Source organism: Lontra canadensis, unplaced genomic scaffold, assembly GCF_010015895.1.
Source record: "Lontra canadensis isolate GAN:19392208 unplaced genomic scaffold, GSC_riverotter_1.0 scaffold248, whole genome shotgun sequence".
Lineage (NCBI taxonomy): Eukaryota > Metazoa > Chordata > Mammalia > Carnivora > Mustelidae > Lontra > Lontra canadensis.
In genome coordinates, this window is record NW_022631242.1 from 170631 (window position 1) to 191035 (window position 20405).

Genomic DNA, 20405 nt, shown 5'->3' on the forward strand with positions numbered 1-20405 from the left:
ATAACAATGTATGTTATCTGTACTGAAATTTAAAAAATAAAAATAATGAATTAATTTTAAAAAGAAAAGAATGATACTGTTTAAAAGAAAAACAGAACTGTAACTATGTATGGTAATGGATGTTAACTAGACCTATCTTGGTGATCATTTGGCAATGCATATAAATATCAAATCATTATTTTGTACACCTAAAACTAATACAATGTTATCTGTCAGTTATATCTCAATAAAAAAAGTAAACAAAATGATGCTATACATATGTACCAGATAATACGTGAAAAAAGATATCACAAAATTGTATGCCTATCAATTTAAACTACTCTAAATACATATACACATGAATTAATGACAAAAGAAATTTCCAAAAATTCTTAGTTTTTGAGGTTAGGATATGAGAATTCAAAATTATTACTTGTTGTTTAAAGTTTACTCAGAAGATATTTTAAGGTTGAATATAAAATGGCAACACTAAATAAATAGGTAAGTTTAAAATTAAATAAAATCATAGATACCACAGGATACTGTTACCCAAACCAAACAATTGTATGTAGAAAGCATCTACAAATTCGTTGTTAATTTCTTCAAAATCGATGTTACAAACCACTAGAGAAAAGCCTGCAAAGAAAGAACTCTAAAATAAACAAATGCACACACAAACATACCTGCCACAGGAGGAACGATACCAGAAAAACGCACTGTTGCATGTTCTCCATTAACCTCAACTCGTCGACCAATGACATCTGATGTCGAAGTGTCATTCATTATAATGTAGCCAGAATCCAAAATATGAGATCTAGGAAGAATATTATAAAAAATTAACAAGAATTAATACAGATGGGGCGCCTGGGTGGCTCAGTGGATTAAGCCTCTGCCTTCAGCTCAGGTCATGATTCTGGGGTCCTGGGATCGAGCCCCGCATCGGGCTCTCTGCTTAGCGGGAAGCTTGCTTCTTCCCCTCTCTCTGCCTGCCTCTCTGCCCGCTTGTGATCTCTCTCTCTCTCTCTTCAAATAAATAAATAAAATCTAAAATAAATGAATGAATGAATGAAAGAAATAGATATGGGGGTGTCTGGGTGGCTCAGTCATTAAGCGTCTGCCTTTGACTCAAATCATGATCCCAGCATCCTGGGATCAGCCCCGCCTTGGGCTCCCTGCTCAGGGGGAAGCCTGCTTCTCCCTCTCCCACTCCCCCTGCTTGTTGTTCCCTGTCTCGCTGTGTTCCTCTGTCAAATAAATAAATAAAGTCTCTTAAAAAAAAAAAAAAAGATATAGATATGTAATCTGTTCTACTTCCTAAATAGCATGAACATTTTTCTATATAGCCACAGAGTCATATTAATCTCTTTAATGTTGACCTGTAGATACCAAAATTTAATCATTTCCCTGTTGATATATGCTTCCATTGTTTACTATCTCAAAGAAAACAGCTAAAAACATCTTCACTTTTAAATTATTCTTGTCCTTTGAAGTATTTCCTTGGGAAAAATTCTTGAGACAGTTATTCAAAGTAAATAAATATATTTGAGATTTGAGAAAGCCATGCCCAAACCATCCATCCAAAGGAAAAGTTAAATACGGACACTGAGACTAAGAGAAAATCTACTTATTTACTTGTTTCTGTAAAGTCTTATGAATTTCCATGAAGAACTTTCAAACCAGGTCTTCTCTATGCTATACTTGTACAACAATTTATTTTTCAAGTAATCTCTATACCCAATGTGGGGCTTGAATTCACGACCCCCAAGATCAAGAGTTATATGCTGACCTAGGCGCTCCTTGTGCAACTCATTATTGAAGTAGGACTTAACACATCATAACATTATGTGTAAATGTAGGACTTTACATTTATATGTTCTAAACAGAGAATAATCCAACATTATCTCTCCTAGTTCTGTCCTAATTTTTATAAGATCAAGGATAAAATATATGTGTATGTAAATTATATGACCCACGTATATATGACCTAACCAAAGAGAGAACTCATACAAACTGTGGGTAAAATGTTTTTAGTTACAAGCTCTCCTATTACCCAGTTCACAAGCAAGAATGTCATGAGCTTTGTGAATGTCATGAGCGCCCCTGAAATCAAACCCCACCGTCAGTCCCAGAGTATACTGTCAGAGGAGTGGGGTGAGGGAAGGGGTCTCTTCACTCTTTAACTTACACACCTCTCAGTTGTATGACTATATTTGGAAGGAATAGCTGTTATTTGTTCTATTAACAATAATGAGGAGGGAGGAAAGGAAAGATGATGAAAAGCGAAAGGAAATAATGCACTGTTCTCTGCAAATTTCCCTGGCTTGCCATGGAATTACAATCCAAAACACAAACAAAAAAAGGTAAATTTAGCCAAGACTCACTAAACTCTTCCTATCTCCTTAGGATTATTACTTTTCCAAATGTTCACAAAACATCTTTCCTAGAAATTCTAGTTCCCCTTGTTTGTTACTCTTTAAAGATTATAAACAGGAATTTTTTGCAATCATTTTTGCCAGTTTTTCATAAAGTTCTAGATGTAATTTCTCTTGGAATGCAGACTAATTCAAAGATGTATTTATCAGAGAGAGAGAGAGGGAGAGAGCACGTGCATACACACACGCACACATGTACACACACTCGTGAGTTGGGGAGCAGAGGGAGAGGGACAAGCAGACTCCCTGCTGAGCCGGGAGCCTGTTGAGGATGCAGAGTTCAATTCCAGGACCAGGATCATGACCTGAGGCAAAGGCTTAACTGACTGAGCCATCCAGGCACCCGGAGAATGCAGACTAATTGAAAATGGCCAAATGCTAGCCTCTCTTTTTATCTTCAACATGTTTTCTAACCAGACTTTTTTTTTTTTTTTTTGGACAAGACAGGAAATCATTCTCCATAGAAATAACAAAAGATAAGAAATTGAATCAATCTGCCACTTTTCTGTCCTCTCTTTTGCTACATTAAATATATTTTTAAAAGATGAAGCAAAGCTGCCAAAATATTAACAATCATTAAATAAAAGCAACGAGTATCTGGGTGTTTCCTATGTTTCAAAATATTCAGGATTTAAAGTTACAAGACATATACTACTACACCAAAGGAGTACACTTTCTTGTACTACTTTTTAGTCCAGATCAATCCCAAAAGCTTCTTTTCTTGTCTTCACATTTTTTCCACAATTTGATTTCGAGGCTCAACTTTACTGATGTTTATCTTTTTCTTTTTTTTTAAGATTTTATTTATTTATTTGACAGACAGAGATCACAATTAGGCAGAGGCAGGCAGAGAGAGGGAGGAAGCAGGCTCCCTGCCGAGCAGAGAGCCCGATGCGGTGCTCGATCCCAGGACCCTGAGACCATGACCTGAGCCGAAGGCAGAGGCTTTAACCCACTGAGCCACCCAGGTGCCCCTACTGATGTTTTTCTTAAGAAGTCTGTTCAAGTGTCTGGAAGTCACTGGTTAGGCGGTCTCTTTTTCCATTTCATCCTTGTATTTTTCTTTTTCTTTTTTTAAAAGATTATTTATTTATTTGACAGAGATTGAGAGAGAGAGAGAGAGGGAACACGACCAGGAGGAGTGGGAGAGGGAGAAGCAGGCTTCCTGCAGGGTGGGGAGCCTGATGCAGGGCTCGATCTCAGGACCCTGGGATCATGACCTGAGCCAAAGGCAGACAACTGAGCCACCCAGGCGCCCCAATCCTTGTATTTTTCTAGGCATATCTTTCTCACTTAACTTTTTAAAAAGATGACACTCAAAGAAGTATAAAAGGAATACACTGAAAGCTTCCCTTTTTTTTTTTTTTTTGTTGTTATTTCCACTCCTGCTAGTCATTATCTCTTCCCGCTGGCAACAGCTTTATTAGTACCTTCTATATACTTCCATACCCATTTTAAGCTTATACACACCAGTATTTTTCTTCTTTCTTTACACAAATGGTACCATACTACATATGTGGTTTTGTTCCTTACATTTTCATTCAATAATATAACCTGGAAATTTATCTACAGCCATGTCAGGAGCTTTTAAATTTTTTTCTGGCTGCATAGTATTTGTATAGATACAGCGTCATTTAACCAGTCTTCAAACTGATGGACTTCGGTTACTCCCAAGTTTTTGCTATTACAAATAATACTGCAAAGGCTAAACCTGCTCATTTATTTTTTTATACTTGTGCAAAAATATCTGTAGAGGGGTGCTTGGGTGGCTCAGTGGGTTAAAGCCTCTGCCTTCGGCTCAGGTCATGATCTCAGGGTCCTGGGATCGAGTCCCACATCTGGCTCTCTGCTCAGCAGGGAGTCTGCTTCCACCTCTCTCTCTCTCTCTGTCTGCCTCTCTGCCTACTTGTGATCTCTGCCTGTCAAATAAATAAATAAAATCTTTAAAAAAAATCTGTAGAAAATTCTCAAAACAGGTATTGCTAAGTCAAAGGGTATGTGCATTTTTAATGCTGATAGGCAATAACAAATGTCCCTTTTTAGAGACTGGACCAATTCACAGTCCCAGCAGCACTCTTTGAGCCCCTGTGTCGTCACACTGCCCTTCACAAAATAGTAACACAATTTTGGTTGTCAGTCTGACAAGTGAAATACGCATTTTATTTACATTTTCTTTTATGAAGGAAGCTGAGCATCTCATTTTGATTCCCTTTTCCATGAACTGTTCACATTCTTTATCCATTTTCCTGTTGGTTTATTGATCTTTCTCATAATCTGTTTTTAAAATCTAAACAGTTTCTTGTATGTTCTTCATGATGAGAGGACTACATAATTCCTCAAATAAAATATTTGAAAAGAACTAAAAGGAAGGACACAAGCAGGTACTTTGCAACTATGTTCACAGTGCTATTATTCACAAAGACCCGAGAGATGGAACTAACCCAAATATCAATGTGGTGTATGCATACAATATTATTCAGCCTTAAAAAGAGGGGCACCTGGGTGGCTCAGTGGGTTAAGCCTCTGCCTTTGGCTCAGGTCAAGATCTCAGGGTCCTGGGACCAAGCCCCGCATTGGGCTCTCTGCTCAGCAGGGAGCCTGCTTCCCCCTCTCTCTCTGCCTACCTCTCTGCCTACTTGTGATCCCTCTCTCTGGGTCAAATTAAAAAAATTAAAAAAAAAAAAAAAAAGCCCCCAGATGGCTCAGTGGGTTGGGGCCTCTGCCTTCGGCTCGTGATCTCAGGGTCCTGAGATCGGGCCCCGCATCGGGCTCTCTGCTTCCCCCTCTCTTTCTGCCTGCCTCTCTGTCTCCTTGTGATCTCTGTCAAATAACTAAATAAAATCTTAAAAAAAAAAAAAAAAAAGAATGTAAGAAAGAAAGAAAGGGAATTCTGCTTCATGCTACCACATGGATGAACCCTGAGGGCATCATGTTAAGTGAAACAAGCCAGTAAAGACAAATACTGTATGATTCCACTTAAAAGAAGTACTTAAGAGTCATCAAATGCATAGAGAGAGAAAGCAGATCTGTGGTTGTCAAGGGCTGTGGGAAGGGGGAAAGTGTTGTTTAATCGCTAAGAGTTTTAGTTCTGCAAAATAAAAGGAGTTCTGGAGACAGATGGTGGTGATGGTTGTACAACGATGTGAATTTACTTAACACTACTGAACTGTAGTACACTTAAAAATTGTTCAAATGGTCTGGGGTGCCAGGCCGGCTCAGTCAGTGGAGTGTGCCACTCTTGATCTCAGGGCTGTGAATTCAAGCCCATTCTGGAGGTAGAGATTACTTAAAAATAAGATCTAAAAAAAAAAAGACCCTCAATGTTATCTGTATTTTAGTGCAATTTAAAAAATCGGAAATTTATGGGGCACCTTGGTGGCTCAGTTATTAAGTGTCTGCCTACAGCTCAAGTCATGATCCCAGGGTCCTGGGATGGAGCCCTGCATCTGGAAGCCTGCTTCCCCCTCTCCCACTCCCCCTGCTTATTATGTTCCCTCTCTCCCTGTGTCTCTCTGTGTCAAATAAATCAAAATCTTTTTAAAAAAATTAATTAATAAAAAACCTAAAATATTTTAAGTTTTGTAGAGTTTTGATTTGCTTCAGCTTTAATTGGGACACTGGGTCATGAAATCCAACCCCTCATCTGGTTCTGCACTCAGCATGGAGTCTACTTGAGATTTTCTCTGCCTCTCCCTCTCCCCCTCCGCCTCCACCAACCCCCACCCCCACCACTCTCTCTCACATGCACACACTCTCTCTGAAATATATAAATAAAATCTTAAGAAAATAAAAAGATGGGAGGGAATATATCTAGGTGGTTAAGTCATGACCACCAGAAATTCAGACTGAAGGGAGATCAAGGTTACTATGTTATTAAAGGATTCAAGAAAACATAGATGGCTCCCAAAGAGTGGGAACAGCACAATAAGGGACAGTCCAAGTGAATGTTTCTCAGAAACCCAAAGACCGCATCTGGGAGGCCTGGTCAAAGAAACAGTACAAGTCATGCAACTGGGGATCAGGGCCAATTAACAAGAACAGAGTGAGACCTCACTCTCACCTGGTGGCTGGAGTACTGGGCTGACTACCTGGACAGCGCCTAAGTGAAGTATTTTTTACCCTAAGTCCATAGGTTCTCAAGGTATCCTCTAACTGAAGATATTCACTAACTTCTCACTGAAACTGTGAGTATAGGCCAAAAAATCAGTTGGATTAGCAGCACCTGTGATCAGAGATGTTTCATATCACATTATAGATATTACAGATATCTCAAGCTATTCTTTATAAGCATCGCTATTCAAAATTACAGTATTAGACCTGCCACTAGGTTTCTGTCGTTTATTGTTAATAAACACATGATTACAATTTTTATGTCTCTTGACATAAAAACTGCATTTCACATAACTGGATTTCATCTGAAATCCTTATATATTTTCTATTTTCCCCCCAAGTTTTTACTTAAATTCCATTAACATATAGTGTAACACTAGTTTCAGGTGCAGAATTTAGTGATTCAGCATTCCACCCAAACACCCAGTGCTCAAATTAAGTGCCCTCCTTAATCCCCATCACTTATTTCACCCATCCCCCCCATCCACCTGCCATCTGGTAACCATCAGTTTGTTCCCTATAATTAAGAGTCTGTTTCTTGATTCTCCTCTTTTATCCCTCCCCCATGTTTGTTGGGTGTCTTAAATTACACATGAGTGAAATCATATGGTATTTGTCCTTCTCTGACTTGTTTCACTTAGGGTTATACTCTCTAGCTCCACCCACATGGTTGCAAATGGCAAGGTTTCATTCTTTTTTAAGGCTGCATAATATTCCATGTATACATTGTATACATTTTATCCATTCATCAGTTGATGGACATTTAGGCTCTTTGCATAATTTGGCTCTTGTTGATAATGCTGCTATAAACATTGGGGTGCATGTACCCCCTTTTAATCTGTATTTTTGTATCCTTTGTGTAAATACCTAGCAGTGCAATTGCTGGATCATAGAGTAGCTCTAGTTTTAATTTTTTGAGGAATCTCCACACTGTTTTCTACAGTAGCTGCACCAGTTTGCATTCCCACCAACAGTGCAAGGGGGTTCCCCTTTCTCCACATCCTCATCAACACCTATTGTTTCCTGTGTTGTTCATTTTAGCCATTCTGACTAGTATAAAGTGATATCTCATTGTAGTTTTGATTTGTATTTCCCTGACGGTGAGTGATTTTGAGCCTTTTTTCATGTAAAAATGTCTATATCTTCAGTCCATTTCTTAACTGGATTATTTGGGGTTTCGGTGCTGAGTTGTAGAAGTTCTTTATATGAAATGCTATGTGTTTTCTATATTTAAAAACACCTTAGGGCGCCTGGGTTGCTCAGTCAGTTAAGTGTCTACCTTTGGCTCAGGTCATAATCCTAGGGGTCTGGGATCGAGGTCCATGTCAGGCTCCCTGCTCCACAGAGAGCCTGCTTCTCTCTCTCTGTCCCTCCCTCCACTTGTTCTCCATCTCGCTCTTTCTCAAATAAATAAATCTTAAAAAAAAAAAAAAAAAAAACCTTTAGGGGCGCCTGGGTGGCTCAGTCAGTTAAGCATCTGCCTTCAGCTCAGGTCATGATCTCAGGGTCCTGGGATGGAGTCCCGCATCAGGCTTTCTGCTCAGCAGGGAGCCTGCTCCCCCCCCCCACCGCCCCGCCTGCTTGTCTGCCTACTTGTGATCTGTCAAATAAATAAATAAAATCTTAAAAAAAAAAATTACCACGGGTGGCGCAGTCAGTTAAGCGGCTGCCTTCGGCTCAGGTCATGATCCCAGGGTCCTGGGATCAAGTCACACATCGGGCTCCCTGCTCAGCAGAAAGCCTGCTTCTCCCTCTCCCTCTGCCTGCTGCTCTGCCTACTTGTGCTATCTCTCTGTCAAATAAAGAAATAAAATCTTTAAAAAAAATTACCACCCCAAAATGTTACAATTCCCAAGTATTTAGCCCAGTTGTTTTTTTTTTTTTTTTTAAAGTAAGCTCTACCCCCAATGCAGGGCTCATACTCACAACTCTAAGACCAAGAGTCACATGCTCTACCAACTGAGCCACTGAGGTGTTTGCATTTAGCAGAATTTTAAACCAACCCATCTGCTGCTCTTAAAAAAAAAAAAGTTTTTAGTTGTAAAATACACATAAAATTGATCATCTTCACCACTTTTTTTTAAAGGTTTTATTCATTTGACAGAGATCACAAGTAGGCAGAGAGGCAGGCAGAGAGAGAGAGGAAGGGAAGTAGGCTCCCTGCTGAGTAGAGAGCCTGATGCGGCACTTGATCCCGGGACCCCGAGATCATGACCTGAGCCGAAGGCAGAGGCCCTAACCCACTGAGCCACCCAGGCGTCCCCATCTTCACCATTTTTAAGAATACAGTTCAGTGGCATTAGATATAGTCACATTGTTGGGCAAGCAATTATCAAAACTTTCTCATCCAGTCAAACTGAAGGTCTATACCCATTAAACAACTCCCATAGCCCTTCCTCCCCAGCCCCTACCTTATGTTTTTATGAACCTGACTACTCGAGGTATCTCACATAAGTGGAATCAAACAGTATTTGTCTCTGTGACTGGCTTACTTCACTTACCATGTCTTGCTGTCCTTTTATGCTAAATGTCAAAGCCTGTCTCCCAAGTTTTACTACAACCTGACAGTAGATTCTTAGCCTTCGCATACTGAATTACCTCATGTAATTTTAAGTAGGTCCCCCAAAAAGCTGTAAGCATTTACTAAGAAGTTAAAGGCACTCCTCTCTAAAACACCAGAGTGAAATCTACATCAAACCCACAATTTTGGGGGCGCCTGGGTGGCTCAGTGGGTTAAGCTTCTGCCTTCAGCTCAGGTCATGATCCTAGGGTCCTGGGATCAAGCCCTGCATTGGGCTCTCTGCTCAGCAGGGAGCCTGCTTCCCCCTCCCCCTCTGCCTGCCTCTCTGCCTCCTTGTGATCTCTCTGTCAAATAAATAAAATCTTAAAAAAAAAATTTTTTTATGACAAAACTGTATGAATGAGAATAAAATTAATCAATAACTTTGTACCCTTTCTTTACACACTTTTAAATACTAGCACATCTCCCCAAACCGCTCTTCCACAAATTCATCCCAGCACTCCTAATAATTGGCAAACTATAATGTTTCTCCTTTCAGGTAGACCCTAATTACTCTCTGGGTCATATATATATATTTTAAATTTAAATTCAAGTTAGTTAACCTACAGTGTATATTTAGTTTCATTCTCTGGGTCATATTCATTTCACTCTTATTGTCTGCCATATTGTTTTCTAGTGGACTCTTGTATTTTCCAGCAAAATGCTAAAGTAGGGAAAGTATCATACACTTTAAAAAAAATAAAGTCTGACGTGCTAAGTATACAACAAATATTCTACTAAGTGTATGATAAACTGAGTTAATAAATCAATCAGAAGAGGCACCTGGATGGTTCACTTGGGCTCAGGTCATGATTTCAGAGTCCCGGAAAGAGAGAGCCCCTGCTCAGTGGGTGCTTTTCCATCTCCCTCTGACCTCCCACTTACAAGCCCCCTACCCCTGCTCATGTTCTCTCTCAAGTAAATAAAATCATAAAAAAAAAAAAAAGTCAAAACGAAAAAATCAAAACCACCAGAAAATAGTAACAACTCTAGTTTTATTGTTGAACATGTACATCTTACAAAAATAATTAAGTATGGAGATGATCCAAGAAGTCTGTTTAAAATCAGACAAAGGTAAAACAAAGGTAAAAACAATATTGTGCGGCGAGGTTAAGATTCATTTAAGATTGAATTAGATTCAATTAAGTACGCATAGCTAAATTAAAAATTAAAAGGTTAGCCCTGTAAGTACCGAAATAGAGTACCTAGAGTAATATTATCTTCCAAGGAAACAGAGAAGAAAAAATGAAAAGAGAAAACACACAAGATCAAACCTCAATCCAAAAAAAGGCAAGAAAAGAAAGCACAGGAAGTATCAAGTGTAAGATGGTAGAAAAAGTTCAATCCATTCCTTCCACAGTTACATTATAGAAAATCCACGGGAAGCAGACACTGCGTTAGACAGGAATACAGCGGTAAACAGAAAGTACAAAGATGTCCTCGCGCAGTTTCCATCCCAGCGGGGAAGCACCGCGGGTCCAATGAATAAAGAACGCACACGGCGAGCACAACGGGGAGGTCCGGGGAGGCCGCGTCTGGGAGACCGGCTGCGAGGGCGGTATTCCCATAAATGAAGGAGTTAGGGGACTAAACCGTGTGCACAGATGCGGGGGAGAGCAGTCCAGGCAAAGGAGCCCCAACTGCAAACACCCCGAGGCCAGGCTGTGCCTGAAGAGGCCGGAGGGCGGGGCAAAGAGCAGCGGTAGCTTCAGCTCTTACCCTGGGTGAAACGGGAGTCCTTGCCGGACTTCGGAAAGCAGGGCAACAGTCTGATATTTTAGGAGGGTCGCTTTCGATGCTGGGATGAAAAGAGGCTGGAAGAACAGCGGAAGGGTTAGGGGGCCGGCAGCAGCCCGGGTGACAGGGCTGCAAACCGGCGCAGAGAAGTGAGAGGCCCGGAGTCTGACAGTGTCGGGATTCGCCGCCGGATTACACGCGCGGCGCGAGGGTCACGGGCGACTCCGGAGGTCCGCGCCTGAACGACACCTCAGTTACGACAATGAGTACAAACACCGGACGGTCAAAAGGCAGAGTCTGTCGACCTGGGTTTTTAACGTCCCCAGCGACGTGCTGTGTGTGACAGCGGAGACAAAGGTGAGAAGTGAAGGGATGGGGACGCTGGGACGAATCTCAGACGGCTGCGCCCGCTAGGCCGCTGTCACACACGAAGTCGCCCTCCCGGTCCTTCGTCCCCGCTGACTCCGTCCTGAAGCCCGGCGCCCGTGAGCCCCGACCTCCGGACCAGACGCAGCCCCAGCAGACAGGCACGTCACGCCCTCCCGCGGACACCCACCACCCAGGCCCATCCCCAGCGGCCGGCAATGGAACTTTTCCAAAACGCTCCAAGTTCGGCGCCTCTTTCACGTTACCTCCCCGTCACAGACGCTAAATGACGGGAAGTTCGGGGCCATTTCTCTCACCTGAGCCATCTCCCCTCCTCCCAAATCACGCGCCAACAAGGCATCTCCGCACAGTGCCTGGCGGCGCGGCCCACCCGCCCCCTCGCCCGCCCGGACTCCCTTCCGGCCCGCGCGTCCAGGTCTGGGTCTGGCGGGGGTGGCAGAGAGGAGGCACCGCCCGACTCCGACAACCCGAGAAGTTTCTAGGAGAGGACAGAAGGACCGAAGCACCGCCGGGTGACGCACCGGCCACAGGCCAGCCACCCGCGTTTGGCTCCCACAGCCCCTCAGCCCCTCGGAAGCTCACCTGCCCAGCGGCTACCCGGGTGGTCGGAATCGCGACCCTCGCTAGCGCCGGTACGCAGCGAAGCTTCCGGCTTTAGCCGGAAGTGCTTTTTTAGGGAGACAGGAAGTCCCGCCTCCGCGAGATGAGCCGCTGCCGCTGGCGCTCAGGCGTGAACGCAATAGACGAGGGTCTCGGGAGCCAGATGGACGTTCGGTCCATCCACCCAAACCCGCACAGCCTGTGCGCCCCGGTGTTGCACGGTTGCTTCCCGCAAACCCAGGAAGTCAGAAGAGGCCAATGACTGCGCACGTTCTAGTTTGCCTGTTACTCAGTACCGCGTTTACGCAGTCTAGCACGTAGGACGCGTGTAGTCCCAGAGGAAAAGATGGTGTTGCTGCCTCAAAAGCGACTAATAATAATAATAATAATGACTATTATTATTATTAACATGAGGCAGAATGAAAGTAAATACAGTAACAGCAAATTCATTAGGCATGTTGCTTTCTGAGCCTCCGCATTCTATGTAACTAACTCAAAAGCTCAAACGGCTTGTGAGGATCGGATGAGACGACACAAATAGATGGTTAGCAGTGGGGTCTGGTACGTGATCAAAACACACGACACCTGCTATGTCGTTATCACTAGCTGAACCCACCCAAGGGAAACTGAACAAAAACTCAGGGAGGTAGCATTCATGCTATGAAAGTTGAGAAGAATTTCAGTACATGAGATATACACTAATTGTGAATCTATAAAAACCAAGTTTTTTGATTAATGAAGGGACATGGGATGAAAAACCTTGCTCCCTAGAACAAACTTGCAGAAGCTTTGTTGTTTTAAATCCTATCAGTAAGAATGGAACACCCCTCCCTGCCTGGCTGAGCTGAGCCACATGCATCATTTTGACATTTTTCCAATCCAGGTATAGAGCTTCACATGAGGGGTTTTCAGAACATTCCATATTTATTTTAGCTTTGTAGTTGTCAAGGATTCTATACCTAAGAGTCCACTTTGTAGCTCAGACAAGAGCCTGCTTAATTCTTGCCTATATTCCAACCAATCCTATGCGATCTCTCTCTCTCTTCCGATCCCTTTTCTTCAGTTAGACTCCCCCAGTTGCTCTGGTGCATCTGGTCTCACTTGTTTCAGCAAGTCAATAAACCCAACTTTGTCAGACTACAGGCTAGTCTTTGATGGACTTTACCACTGTTTATTTTGACCAAGCTTCTTGCACCATGAAGGTTGGAGGACACTTGTTTTTATGAAGTAATTATTAATATCTTTATTTGCTAATTGATTTATTAGCAAACTCCTTCAAAGTGACACGGGCTAAAGCAGACAGATGAAATATGAATTTGCACTATCTCTGTAGTTCCTAAACTGTGCCCCGAGGCACATTAGGACAAATAATGAACTCCAAAGTCTAACACCATGTATTTTAAATATATATCATGCATGCATGAAGTGCAATTTTTGGAGACAAAAGTTGCACTTGTTTAAAAAATTTCTTTTCAGTGTACCAGAATTCATTGTTTATGCACCACACCCAGTTCTCTATGCAATATGTGCCCTCCATAATACCCACCATCAGGCTCACCCAACTTCCCACCCCCCCCTTCAAAACTCTCAGTTTGTTTCTCAGAGTCCACAGTCTCTCATGGTTCGTCTCCCCCTTGGATTTCCCCCAATTCACTTCTCCTCTCCATCTCCCCATGTCCTCTGCGTTATTCCTTATGCTCCACAAATAAGTGAAACCATATGATAATTGACTCTCTCTGCTTGATTTATTTCACTCAGTATAATCTCTTCCAGTCCCATCCGTGTTGATACAAAAGTTGGGTATTCATCATTTCTGATGGGAGTCCTAATACTCCATAGTATATATGGACCACATCTTCCTTATCCATTCATCCATTGAAGGGCATCTTGGTTCTTTCCACAGTTTGGCGACCGTGGCCATTGCTGCTATGAACATTGGGGTACAGATGGCCCTTCTTTTCACTACATCTGTATCTTTGGGGGTAAATACCCAGTAGTTCAATTGCAGGGTCATAGGGAAGCTCTATTCTTAATTTCTTAATGAATCTCCACACTGTTTTCCAAAGTGGCTGCATCAACTTGCATTCCCACCAACAGTGTAAGAGGGTTCCCCTTTCTCTACATCCTCTCCAACACACGTCGTTTACTGTCTTGTTAATTTTGGCCATTCTAACTGGTGTAAGGTGGTATCTCAATGTGGTTTTGAATTGAATTGGTTGGAGGACACTTTTAACCCTTAGACAAAAACTGAAGCAGGTAAGTTATTTACTGACCTTCATATATGTCCTAAAAAGAGCTGTGGACTTTTTAACCTGAAGGTTTTTAAATTGCCTTTTGGCAGAGAAAAACCCACCATTCTTGAAAATTGTTTGGCATCTACCAAATTCACACCACCCCACAACAGACACAGAAAGCATGAATCTTCTTTTTCTTTGTAAAATATTTTCTTCTCTACACTTAATTTTTTAAAGATTTTATTTATTTATTTGACACAAAGAGACAGCTAGCTAGAGAGGAAACACAAGCAGTGGGAATGGGAGAAGCAGGCTCCCCACTGAGCAGAGAGCCTGATGTGGGGCTTGATCTCACAACCCTGGGATCATGACCTGAGCTGAAGGCAGACGCTTAACAACTGAGCCACCCAGGCATCCCTTCTCTCCACTAAATTGTGACAATATTTGCCCAGTTTTATCTAGAGGGAAATCATGATCTCTCTGCCTTCAGTCCTTTTCTTGTCACATTGATCTTGTACACTGCTGCCTTGACTGTGTTCCCTACTTGAAGTACTCACTCTGCTCAATCTTTCTCATAAAGAGGTGTGTACATCCTGTCTCTCATTCCTCACCTCCTTCTCACTTTTATCCCTTTCAGCCTGGCCTTCTGGCTTCAACAGTGACTTCAAATCACCAAGGTGATTCCTCAGTCCCATAACCCTTGGTTTCTCTAAAGCATAGGTTTATGGGATTCTTTTTTTTTTAATCTTTTATTAACATATAATGTATTACTAGCCCCAGGGGGGTTAGTTTACACACTTCACAGCACTCACCATAGCACATACCCTCCCCAATGTCCATAGCCCAACCACCCTCTCTCTATTCCCCTCCCCCTGGCAACCCTCAGTTTGTTTTGTGAGATTAAGAGTCTTTTATGGTTTGTCTCCCTCCTGATCCCATCTTGTTTCTTTCATTCTTTTCCTACCCCACAAACCCCCCACATTGCCTCTCAACTTCCTCATATCAGGGAGATAATATGATAATTGTCTTTCTCTGACTGACTTATTTCGCTAAGCATAATACCCTCTAGTTCCATCCACGTCGTTGCAAATGGCAAGATTTCATTTCTTTTGATGGCTGCATAGTATTCCATTGTGTGTGTGTGTGTGTGTGTGTGTGTGTGTGTGTGTATCACATCTTCTTTATCCATTCACCTGTTAATGGGCATCTAGGTTCTTTCCATAGCTTGGTAATTGTGGACATTGCTGCTATAAACATTCGGGTGCACATGCCCCTTCGGATCACTACATTTGTATCTTTAGGGTAAATACCCGGTAGTGTGATTGCTGGATCATAGGGTAGCTCTATTTTCAACTTTTTGAGGAACCTCCATGCTGTTTTCCAGAGTGGTTGCACCAGCTTGCATTCCCACCAACAGTGTAGGAGGGTTCCCCTCTCTCCGCATCCTCGCCAGCATCTGTCATTTCCTGACTTGTTAATTTTAGCCATTCTGACTGGTGTGCGGTGGTATCTCATTGTGGTCTTGATTTGTATTTCCCTGATGCCGAGTGATGTGGAGTGCTTTTTCATGTGTCTTTTGGCCATCTGGATGTCTTCTTTGCAGAAATGTCTGTTCATGTCCTCTGCCCATTTCTTGATTGGATTATTTGTTCTTTGGGTGTTGAGTTTGATAAGTTCTTTATAGATTTTGAATACTAGCCCTTTATCTAATATGTTGTTTGCAAATATCTTCTCCCATACTGTCAGTTGTCTTTTGGTTTTGATGACTGTTTCCTTTGCTGTGCAGAAGCTCTAGATCTTGATGAAGTCCCAATAGTTCATTTTTGCCCTTGCTTCCCTTGCCTTTGGCGATGTTCCTAGGAAGAAGTTGCTGCGGCTGAGGTAGAAGAGGTTGCTGCCTCTGTTCTCCTCAAGGATTTTGATGGATTCCTTTCTCACATTGAGGTCCTTCTTCCATTTTGAGTCTAATTTTGTGTGTGGTGTAAGGAAATGGTCCAGTTTCATTTTTCTGCATGTGGCTGTCCAATTTTCCCAACACCATTTGTTAAAGATTTGTATTTATTTGACAGAGAGAGATCACAAGTAGGCAGAGAGGCAGGCAGAGAGAGAGGGAGAAGCAGGCTCCCCGCTGAGCAGAGAGCCTGATGCGGGGCTCAATCCCAGGATCCCAAGATCATGACCCGAGTTGAAGGCAGAGGCCCAACCCACTGAGCCACCCAGGCGCCCCTCCTAACACCATTTGTTGAAGAGACTGTCATTTTTCCATTGGACATTCTTTCTTGCTTTGTCGAAGATTAGTTGACCATAGAGTTGGGGGTCTATTTCTGGGCTCTCTATTCTGTTCTATTCTGTTCTGATCTATGTGTCTGTTTTTGTGCCAGTACCACACTGTCTTGATGATGACAGCTTTGTAATAGAGCTTGAAGTCTGGAATTGTGATGCCACCAACTTTGGCTTTCTTTTTCAATATTCCTCTGGCTATTCAAGGTCTTTTCTGGTTCCATATAAACTTTAGGATTGTTTGTTCCATATCTTTGAAAAAAAAAGGTGGTATTTTGATAGGGATTGCATTAAATGTGTAGATTGCTTTAGGTAGCATAGACATTTTCACAATATTTGTTCTTCCAATGATAGGACTAATTCTTACCTTTTGTTGTAAAAATCATACTTAAGGGGTGCCTGGGTGGCTCAGTCAGTTAAGCATCCAACTCTTGACTTCGGCTAGGGTCATTGTCTCCTGTTCTAATGACAGGGATTGAGCCCCATGTCAGGCTTTGTGCTCAGCATGGAGTCTTCTTGTCCCTCTCCCTCTGCTCCTTCCCCCTGCTTGCTCTCTCTCTCTCTCAAATAAATAGGTAAATACAATCTTTAAAAATAAATTAAAGAAGTAAATGAATACAAATAAAAGTTGTATTTAAAACATTATAGAAAAAAGCTCAAACTTAAAATACTGAATATTTGCAATGGAATCTCTTTTGAGTTTCGTCATTGGTGCATTGAGTAAATACCTAGTGAGTGTCAGCTCTGCACCAAACACTGTTTACAGGCATTGGAGGTCTAGCAGTGAAAAAGAGATGCAGTGTTCCAGTCCTGGAACATGTATATTCTAATGGCATGAGACAGATGATACATAAATAAAATAAATAATTTCAGATTATGCTAAGTGCAATAAAGGAAACAGAGGGTGCTGTCATAAGATGTAACCAACTTAGAGTAGGAAGGTAAAGGGAAGATAACTTTCAAGATGGTTATTTGAACTGATAGGTGGAAGATAAGAGGATCCAGCAATGTTTAAAAAACAAAAATAAAAACACAACAATAAACTGGCTTAGCCAGTTGAGCATCAGACTTTTGGTTTTGGCTCAGGTCATGATCTCACGGGTCATGGGATTGAGCCCCACGGGATCAATCCTGCCCCCCGCCCCCACCCCAGGGATTGAGTCAGCTGTCTCCCTGAGCTGGAGGATTCTGCTTGAAGATTCTCCCCCCCACCCCTCCCCCACACCGGAGGGCGTGCGCTCAGGTTCTCTCTCTCTCTCTCTCATAAGTAAATAAATCTTAAAAGAAAAACTGGAAGAAGAGCATTACAGGCCTAAGAAAGAGCATATATGAAGATCCCCCAGTGGGAAATACCGACTTACAGTTATTAAAGATCTTTCTAGGGCACCTGGGTGGCTCAGTGGGTTAAGCGCCTGCCTTCAGCTCAAATCATGGTCTCGGGAGCCTGGGATGGAGCCCAGCATCAGGCTCCTTGCTCAGTGGGGAGCCTGGCTCTCCTTCTCCCTCTGCCTGCTGCTCTCCCTGTTTCCACTCTTTCTCTCTCTGTCAAATAAGATCCTTAAAATTTTTTTTAAAGGGGCACCTGGGTGGCTCAGTTGTTTAAGCATCTGCCTTCAGCTCAGGTCATGAGCCCTGGATCCGGCTCCCTGCTCAGCAGGAAGCCTGCTTCTTCCTCTCCCACTCCCCCTGTTTGTGTTCCCTCTCGTGCTGTATCTCTCTGTGTCAAATAAAATCTTTTAAAAAATTTTTTTGGTGGGGCGCCTGGGTGGCTCAGTGGTTATAGCCTCTGCCTTCGGCTCAGGTCATGATCCCAGGGTCCTGGGATTGAGCCTCACATCAGGCTCTTTGCTCAGCAGGGAGCCTGCCTCCTCCTCCTCTCTCTCTCTGCCTGGCTCTCTGCCTACTTGTGATCTGTCTGTCCAATAAATAAAAATCTTAAAAAAAAATTTTTTTTTTTGGTGAAGATCTTTCTAGTGCTACAAGTTAATAGGGATGGGAAGCAGGAGAGGGTTAGCTAAGAGGGAAGATGATGAGTAGAGAGGTCAGTTAAATAAGCTATGACAGTCATTTCATCTAGAGCACACACACACAAAAGTGGTGGCTTAGGGGTGTCTGGCTGGCTTGGTGGGTAGAGTATATGACTCTCAAGTTCAAGGTCATGCATTCAAGGTCCAAGATGGGCATGGAGCCTACTTAAAAAATTTTTTTGAAAAGAAAATTGTGGCTTAAACCAGACAGGTAGGAGCAAAACTTAAAGAAGGGGGTCTTATTTTTGTTACGTTTTTAAGATTTTATTTACTCATATGGGAGAGAGACAGAGTACAAGCAGGGGGAGAGGCAGGAAGAGGGAGATGGAGAAGCAGACTCCCTGCTGAGTCGGGAGCCTGACACAGGGCTTGATCTCAGGACCTGGAGATGATGACCAGCGCTGAAGGCGGACACAACAATCTGAGCCACTCAGGGGCCCTGTAGACTTGGGTTTTAGCTGCTGAGAAGTCAAGGAAGATGAAAAGAGAGTAATACTAACTAGATTTTGCAAAATAAATGTCACTGTCCTTGACAAGGGCTGTTTTGGTAGTTCTGAACTCAGAAGGCAGACTGGCATGAGTTGAAGTAGAAAGAAAGTTGAGGGAACAAAGCTAAATGACTCTTCACAGAATAGATCTAACTGCCGTATTGATGAACATTTTCCAGTCAGTATCCTATTGTATGTCTCTGCTGCATTACACTGTAATGGTTCACTCCTGGAAACCAGATATCCCAATGCCAATGGTTCTCTCTTCCTCCTCTTCTCCTCCTCCTCCTCCTTCTCCATCATCATCATCATCATCTCCATCATCTCCTTCTTCTTCTTCCTCTTCTTCCTCTTCTTTTTTCGACAGGGAGTTATGAATCACTTTGGAAATCTAAAGAAAGTTATCCGTATACATACAAATTTTGCTTATAATTTCAGAGGGTTAATTAATCTTTTCAAGCCTATTAATAGGCCAAAAAGTAGACCATGGATCCCAGATTAAGAACACCCATTTTTTTTCAATTAGCTGGTCTCTTCTTCCTTTCTGAGTTTCTAACTTCTTTGATTGCTCCCTCCCTGGTTATCTGTCTTTGCCTTTTGTTGTTCTTGTGCTGCATACTTTCTCAGTGTCTACACTTACTTTCTTGGTTTTTGTTATTGGGACTGTGACAACTATTTCAGTACAGAAGCCATTTGGAGTTGTGGGGTGACTTGAAAGAACATCAAGTTCAGGTAAGCCCACTCAATTTCAGGAGATTATTGATTTCATTGGTATCTAATTAGACATCATGAAGTTGAGGCTATGAATAATTGTTCACAAGCACATTCTGAGAAAGATTTGTATAAGAAAACAAAATCAGGGACGCCTGACTGGCTCAGTCAGTGGACTGTGTAACTTTTGATCTTGGGGTCATGAGTTTGAGCCCCAGCCCCATGTTGGGTGTAGATAGAGATTACTTAAAAATGAAATATTTTTAAAAATAAAATAGAAAAAATCAAAAGTGAATTCACTCATTGTAACATTTTATAATCTTCTTCAAGGTTGGGCCTCCTCCTAGCCCCATTGCAAGGAAGAGTCAGCCTTCCAGGGAGATGTTCCCCAGCAGCTGGTGGTTATCATGCCAAGTTCCTGGCAGCCTTCTTCTTATGAACTTTTGGCATGGCAACTTTTCCTTTATCATACTGGTTATGAAGATTAATTGTATCAACTTAGGCTAGGTCATGGCACCCAGATATTTGGTCAAATGCTGGTCTAAATGTTGCTGTGAAGGAGTATTTTAGATGAGATTAACAGTCACATCAGTAGACTGGGTAAAGCAGATGGCTCTCCTTAGTATGGGTGGGCCTCATCCAGTCAGTTGAGGGTCTTAAGAGAAAAAGACTGACCTCCTCTGCCTCCTGTGAAGCATAGGACCATGAAGCATGGAGAAAAATATCAGATTTCTTTCCACAAGGAAAAAGCAAGGAGTGATTGCTGGGTAGACAAAAAATATGTCATAGAGTCAATTCGCTACCTTCTCAAATCTCTCCAGTGATATTTTTTATTATGGTTTGTCTTATAAGGGTTTCTC

General features: G+C 42.3%; 1 protein-coding gene across 3 annotated transcripts in view; it reads right to left on the reverse strand.

Moving 5' to 3' along the window:
- LOC116862489 (tubulin-specific chaperone E) overlaps positions 1-11829 on the reverse strand; it is a 72120-nt gene extending 60291 nt beyond the window's left edge. For all 3 annotated transcript variants that reach the window (XM_032849792.1, XM_032849793.1, XM_032849794.1), the window contains exons 1-2: positions 11788-11829; positions 663-793 (exon numbers count right to left, since the gene is read on the reverse strand). In XM_032849792.1, coding sequence (XP_032705683.1) covers positions 663-762 — 100 coding nt within the window. In that variant the 5' untranslated portion in view covers positions 763-793; positions 11788-11829. The remainder of the gene's footprint in view (positions 1-662; positions 794-11787) is intronic.
- Positions 11830-20405: the final 8576 nt, after the last annotated feature.